An 8,013-nucleotide genomic window follows, 5' to 3' on the forward strand; every position below is an offset into this window, starting at 1 on the left:
TAAGAAATGAATTATTATCAAGTGGCAAGTTTAATGTTTCTATTATATATTTATATTATTGTAAAGTCAACATAATGGACCCTTAAAGATTCATTGAACCAAAAGTGAACAATAGAAACCGAAACTTAAATAAGATTTTGAGCATATCTTGTTGTAGATTGTAGATCATGCTAAGTGTCATTTTGTTTTTGTTTCCTTGACCTCCAATCTACCACGTCCGTTATATTCTTAGATTTCATGCTTTTCACTCATTAAAACATTTTATATAACTTAAATCTTAACTATGAATCTGGATTTATCAATGATATATTGATATGTTATGAACAAGTGAAGAAAAGTATTTAACAAAAAAGTGGCTTAAAAGAAAAAAGATAAAAGTGCATATTCTTTCTTTCAAAAAACCAACTTTATTATTTAAGATAATATTTGGTTAATAAAAATCATGTATTTTCAAAGAATTTTCAACCACAACTACTGTGAGTAGTGACCCTTTATTTTCCTTATGGTTTATAATGTGTTAAAACTAATATAACTTACTTATCTACATGACATCATAATATGTAATCTATAAATTAACATTATGCTTCTTGAAATGGCTCCATATTTGCTTGTTTAGCAAGGTTATATGCATAGAATGTATGCAAATAAAAATTCATTTTAGAAAGTTAGATGCTAGTTTAGGAAATATATGATGTCATGTAGATTAATAATTTTTTTTAACAGTTTTAATACATGTTCAACTGAAAATATAGGATTGCAATGGATTTTTTTTAAAAAGATATATGACTTGTTATTGACTAAAATAAAATAAGGTTAAAATGCAACAAGAAAAAACATATATAATGACTTTTATTATATTACTCTTGTTATTATATGAAATATTAAAAACATGGCACAATATACAATGGCAAAATGCCTACAATTATCAATGGAGGTATGTTGTGACAGATCATACCTATCAAACATACATTAAATAAGGAATCAAATATATAGATTTACGTGAAAACTTTTGTGACCTAAACTCGAGACGTCCCTAAAGTGTGACGTCATTTATATTTATTTTTACTCTTAAAGTAAATTACAAATCTGGTCCCTAGGTTTTACTAAAGTTGTAAATTCAGTCTAAAGCCCCGTTTGATACGCATCTTTCCAGGTCCAAACAGACATTTCTGGCTGAATGGACCGGAAAACTGTTTGATTTGCACAAAAGATGGAGTTTTTCCCGGTAAGATATGTCTTTTCCTGAAAGCCCCAAAATCATATATTTCTGACTGAATGAGTTGGAAAGACCATTATACACCAAACACCACATCTTTATTCTTTTATTGGATTATTAATTTTTTTAAATAACTTTTTTTCAATTTATTTTTTATTGAATTATTACTTTTTTTCATCATCCAACACAATCAATCAGATGTACAATCAAACAACATGGTTTCTTTTCCAGTCAGAAAACTTTCCTAGACAACACTTTACCGAACAACACTTTCCCAGATAGAAACTTTCAAACGGGACCTAAATTTTGAAACTACACCAATATCGTTTTTAAGCGTGCATTTCATTTAAAACATAGACACATAGTCCTTGTTCTTTAAACAAAATCGTCAGTTCACTACAAATTTGAAGTCATTTTTTATGATATTCATAATGAAATACAAACTTAAGGATGACATTAGGATAATTTCAAAATTTAGACTAAACTTGCAATTTTTGGTAAATATGGGGATCAAATTTGTAAATAACCATTGCTTTATTTATGGTGACAAACGTGAAAACATGGAAGTTGAAATTGGTGTCAAACTTTAGAAAATAATTAAAAATGAAGATTGTGCATCTCAATCACATGTACTTTCCATGTTCCACTGCCTAACGAAAATGTGGACCTTCAAGATAAGTAGAGCTTTTTAAATTATAAAATTTGAAATAATGGACCAAAATATTGGGTTTTCAAGGACTTTTGTGGGGGGTTCTAAACCACACCTTTTGACTTTTATTCTATTGATCTCATTGTGGTACATAGAAGTACACACTTGTTATTTATTTCTTATTGTATTATTTAAATTGAAATATTTAAATTGAAATTATTGATCCAAAATAATATAGTTGTCTTTTGAATTCATTAATCATGTAACCCAATTGGTTACTTAAGGCCTAATATACTTGTAAACCCATCTAATATTAGAATGTTTAATTTAATGTTTTAAAAAGTTATTGTTAGTTTCAACTTTTTTGAACTTTCACTTTTAGTTGAAAAAACCAAAATAAATACGACATATTACAAATTTCAATTTGTCATCCTATTTAGTGAATTTTTTTAATTTAATTCTTTAGTTGTAGTTTTTATTGACAATTATTATTATTATTATTATTATTATTATTATTATTATTATTAGTGCCAATCCATCATTGTCTATCAACCCCTCCCTTTTGATATCTAACAAGGACCATTTTTGTAATTTAATATGCAAATAAGCATGAACTTATATTTTTATAAAAAGACGCATCATTTCAATTATTTATTCGAAAAAAAACCGTTTTACCAAATAATAATCAGGGAAAATGAACAAAATGAAAAGGTAAGAAAATCTTGAACTTATACCGAAAAAAAGATCTTAACCGAAAAAACATACCAAAAATGTTGCTTCTATTTTAAATTAACTCTATCATAAATTACAACCCAATATTTCCACATTTGCAAAGACAAATGTCAAAAAAGAATAATCTTTCATTACAACCCATGTACACACATCTATATTTTCCTTTTCCTTTTCCATATGTATTTTGTACAAAGAAGAAGAAAACTAAAGGTTGTTTACATGATTGAACTTCTAAAGAATCCCTAACATCAAAACAAAAAAAGAATGAACAAATTTTAATCAAACAATTCCCTAACTTAAAAATAAAAAATCAATGACTTTTTCTAAAAATCTATGCATCCAATATCTAATGGAGTTGATTGTGTCCTATAAGGTCTCTTATTTCTTCTCAACAAACTCCTATTTTCAAAAGAAAAAGGACTTGTACATAACATTGTGTTAGTATACCTAAGACTACATGGGGCACTTTTTGGTGACAAATTAGCTTCTTCTAATGCATGTGATTGTAACTCCGAGGGGTAATCTCGTAAATAACCTATTCGAGGTCCAGCTCCCGTACTCCATTTACAAGACAATTGTCTTCCTAATTGTAAAGAATTTGAATTAATCCTTTGAATGATTGTTTCCTCTTCATCTTCTTCATCATCCGAAAGTTGATGATCATGTGTTAATGGAGTGTTGATAATTTCTTGCAAATTGAATGAATCTTCTGCTGCTTCATATCCATCCAAGATTGTTTCTTGGTTGTGTAGGGGTATGATAGTTTCATCGATGTTTGGTATCTCGAGGGTAATTTCGTCTTTTTGAATTTGTTTCATAATATGATCATCGTTTTTTGGTTCTTCTTCTTCTCCTTCTTCTTCTGATGAATGTGTTCTTACATGAACACTATTGATGTGATTGATATGAAATTCTTTATCTTTATCTTTATCTTCATCTGAATCCATCTGAGAATATAAAAAGAAAATATAAGAACGAATATCGTATAATATGTTTTAAAAAAAAAGTTTTATGTAGAAAAGTCTCATTATTTCGGGAATTTTTTTGATAAAGTCTTAATTTTTTTTAACAGAAAAGTCCTGATTTTTATTTTAACAGGAAATGACAGATCATCGTGTAAAATTAAATAATCAAGACTTTTCTATTAAAAAAATTACAACTTTATTAAATTTTTTCCAAAAATAACCAGACTTTTCTACATAAAACCTTAAAAAAATGATTTTGAGTTGTGTTTTTTTACCTTAACATTTGTCGTATCTATATTGTTTTCATGGAGAAATGAAACAAAATCTTGAAAATTTTCTTGTGTAGGACGATAATGCCCACTATGAGGCCAAATTGCCTAAAAAAAAACAAAGTAGGTTAGAATTTCGATACAAGAAATAACAATGTACTTTAAACTATATCTTCAATTATAACAATTTCATATTTATATTTTGTACATTTTTTCAAAATACAATGTCATAATAATAAAAAAAAAAAGTTGTTACTAACAAAAATACCTTTAGTGTTCCTTTTTCAGCAACGATTCTCCCAGCTGCTAACGTGGCCCCACCAGCAAGAAAACTTGAATGTTGAAAAGACCCTTTTTTCTTTATTCCAACATATAAAATTTTTGATGTGCTTAAAACAAATATCCACTTGGCACCTTTTGGTTCGCCTGTCATATCAAGAAACTCACCCGTCTGTTTGTATAACAACTTTCCATCTTCCATTTCAACTTCGTACGCCTTTCTCTCAATCTATACATCGACATCATAAATAATAAATTTTTATAAAAATTTTGTATTTTTATAAAAAAAATACATTGACTTAATAAAAAATTATTAAAGTACATACGGGGCCAAGGTATTTGATGCATTGTTGTTGAAGCTTTGATCGAGGACATTTATCAACGAGATTTATTTCTTTTCCTTCTCCTATATCCAACCTTTAAAAAAAAATTATATATTAGATTTAAATCGTTTTAAATATTATAAAATGAATAATATAAATGTGGAAATATTTAATTACCAATAAAAGAAAGGCTCTTTGCTTTGAGAGAGCAACCATTTTCCATAGTAAAAATGAAGATTGTGGCCATAACGATGTCTTGGATCAATCTGTTATAATTATATAAATATTGATTATTAATTAAATAAAAATTATATATTGAGTATCATAAATCATAATTTAAAATATTTGAGATTAATTAATTAATTAATTAATTAATTTACTTACAGCCTCGAGCCAATGTTGCAACGCAAGTTTTTGGGCTTTACTATTCTTTGATAAACCTTTTCCTACCTGAAAAAAAAAATTATAAAACTTGTTTATTTATTATTATTATTTTTTTTTTTTAAAAATGTAATTAATAAAATATTTAATTTAGTTTTTCAATTTATACCTTTGCAGCCCTTGTTCTAGCTCTTGACCAACGTGAATAAACAGTTTCTTGTTTATCAAGATTGAAAAATGAAATAGAACTTCTTTTTAATTCAGCAAAATCTAAAAGCTTCCACCTATAATTATATATAAAACTACGTTAATAAAAATTAAACATGATAAAATAATTGGATTATAAATAAAAAAAAAAAAAAAAAAAAAGAAAAAAAAAACACATACAAGCTTTGCTCAATTTGAACTGCACAATCTGCGAGCTTTCTTCTCGTTCTAAAGCTTTTATAAACCTTCTGTAACTTTATTGCAGCTTCATGTTCAGGGCTTCCAGGATCAAAAATGGAGGTTTTCGTGAATTCATCAATCACATTGTCGAATCCTGATAATCCGTTACACATTTCCTTCATTTTCGCGTAATCTAATTCTGTTTCTTGAGTCGAAAATTCAGAGATGATAGATCCATCGACATTGTTAACTTCATCTTTCTTCGAACTGATGGAATTTGAAATCGTTTCTAAATCTGTGAACGCAGTATAGGGGCACGAAAATGATAGCCCCATGCAACTCAGAAAAGCGATTTGATTTTGAACAGCTGTGAGATTTGATTTCCCCTGTAAATTAAATGCGACGCATTAATTACCCAATTCGATAATTAACAGAGATCCGATCATACATTTAACATTCCCATCAAATTCGTAAAAATTCGCCATTTACAAAGACAAATCGAAGGTTTAACTATCAATGATTTGAAATGCGCAGACGCAAAAAGAAACGCCATTGACGCATTTCGTCGAGAACCTTATAGGCATATACAAAAAGCAACAAAGATGCTATATTGATATATGATAATACATGATACATGATGTATCCCATATCTTTGACTAACAAAAGAATTCCACAATTGTGGAGATTGAATAGAGATTAAGAGATAAGAGGATGAATGAGTGAGTTACCTTTGAAAAGGATTTTGATTTGATGGGTAGGGTTGAAGATGACAGATTTTGATTGGGTGCTCTGTTTTTGTATCTTTTTGTTGCCCTTTTTGAATCAAAGATTACAGAGGAAGTAGAGTAGTAGAGTCAAGAGAAGTTGGTGTGTGCTTGTTGTACTTTCTTCAATGTCTATAATCGCAAAAGTTGGAGTCTTTATATAAAAGCCATCACATAGTCATGGTGTAAGTGTGTGAGAGAGAAAGATGAGAAGAGAGAGAGAGAGAGAGGGGCACGTGGAATAATAACACTTGTTTTCCAAGTTAAAAATTACAATGAGACTCTTTATATAACAAGTGGCCTTTTGCCTAAACATATAAAGCCAAGTTAATGAAGACTTTATAGTTTATAGTTTATAGTTTATAGACTTTAGAGTTGTTATTAAAAGTTTCCAATAATACTAACTATTTAAAAAGAAGAAGAAGAAGATATATTGCATGTTTGAAAATGGTATCTAATAAAATATGTAGTTTTCGATCTTTTAGGAAAGGAAATGAGATTTATGGGTTTATAGTATGCATGCTTACAATTGTCATATCGTGTAAAGATAGCTATTTTGGAATAACAATTATGATTTTTCAATAATACTAACTAAATCTTTTAAATTAAGCATCACATGTTTAATAAAGTATGTGATAATATATATTTTAGGATTTTTTTAGAAAAAGAAATGAGATTTATGGTTTCATGCCATGCATACTCACAATTGTGAATTGTCATATCATAGAAAGATACTGTTAGCTTCAATATCAATAAAAATTTGAATCCACAAGCTAATAAAAACATTATTTTTGAATTAAAGGTCAAAATGTGGAAGTACTTTGCCTCAGTTTATTCATTAACTTTTATTATAAAACTAATTTATATTGAGAATATAAGTATTATTTTTTTTTTAATTACACTACTACCTATTTTTTGAATTTATTTATAATGCCAAGTGAGCATTGGTTGAAAGAGGTGCGGGATCTTAAGACTAGGTCACCAAACAACCAAGCACCTATAAAGAGAAATCAGTATTTATTTATTTATTTAATGGATTTTATTAAATCTAAAATAAAATAAAATAAATAAAAAATCAGGCATTACATTGCATGGTCATGTACAACTGTCATGATATTAGTATTTAATACAATGGTTGATCTAAAAGTTTATTTTGTTTTTTAAAAAGTCTTAATACTCAAAATTTACTTATGTTATAAATAAGGAGATAACATTTTGTTTGATGAAATTGAAAAAAAAAATGGTTATTCTAGATGTTTTTTCAAAAAATAATTTGCATTCAATAATTTTCATAACTCTCCATTATTTATTTTCTTTCTTTAAATATATCTAAAATTTTTAATTAAATTGAATGAATGAAATGAATCAAATAATATATATATATATATATATATATATATATATATATATATATATATATATATATATATATATATATATATATATATATATATATATATATATATAAGTAAATCATATTTGTTCGATATGTTACTTTGAACACTATTTTATGTATTTTTTTTATAATTATTATTAATGTTTTTTTTCCAATCATAAAAAATTGAAATTAATAAAAGTTTAGTAAAATGTAGATAAAAATATAATATGAAATTATGTGTAAATCAGAAAATTTATAATTTCACTAATATCATGAAATTAAAAATAATTTGTATCATTTAAATTATAATGATAGAAAATGTTACGTTAGAACAATTGACTGGTCTTGAAGAATTAAATATCTTAAAAAAACCAAGATGAATTATATAAGTAAAATCCTTATCGTTATTAAAAATCTTTTATTTTTAAACAAAAATATATAAAATATATAATAATAAAATTAAACAACTGTTCATTTTTCCATTACAACTTTCATCCGATTTTATCCTAATCAATGGAAGTAAAAAAACCTACTCTTAAAAATAAGCGAAATAAAAGAAATCACTGTTCATATGAAAACGCTTCAATGATTCCATCATGACAAAAATAATTATTTCAATTAAAGTAACCATTCAACTTTTTCCTTGGGAGATCATAACAAACATGCCTAG

At 26.6% G+C, this 8,013-nt stretch overlaps 1 protein-coding gene across 1 annotated transcript; it reads right to left on the minus strand.

Moving 5' to 3' along the window:
* Window positions 1–2,642: 2,642 nt before the first annotated feature.
* On the minus strand, window positions 2,643–6,084 carry LOC145029006 (IQ domain-containing protein IQM2-like). Its single transcript, XM_078977661.1, has 9 exons — window positions 5,930–6,084; window positions 5,202–5,587; window positions 4,984–5,098; window positions 4,818–4,883; window positions 4,611–4,699; window positions 4,437–4,527; window positions 4,100–4,339; window positions 3,838–3,939; window positions 2,643–3,544 (listed from the first exon to the last, which is right to left on the minus strand). Exons 2-9 carry the CDS (start codon window positions 5,534–5,536, stop codon window positions 2,921–2,923), a joined length of 1,662 nt encoding a protein of 553 aa, XP_078833787.1. The 5' UTR covers window positions 5,537–5,587; window positions 5,930–6,084; the 3' UTR covers window positions 2,643–2,920.
* Between the last annotated feature and the right edge of the window lie 1,929 nt (window positions 6,085–8,013).

The sequence above is a fragment of the Lactuca saligna genome, chromosome 2 (genome assembly GCF_052625555.1).
Source record: "Lactuca saligna cultivar CGN05327 chromosome 2, ASM5262555v1, whole genome shotgun sequence".
Classification (NCBI taxonomy): Eukaryota; Viridiplantae; Streptophyta; class Magnoliopsida; order Asterales; family Asteraceae; genus Lactuca; species Lactuca saligna.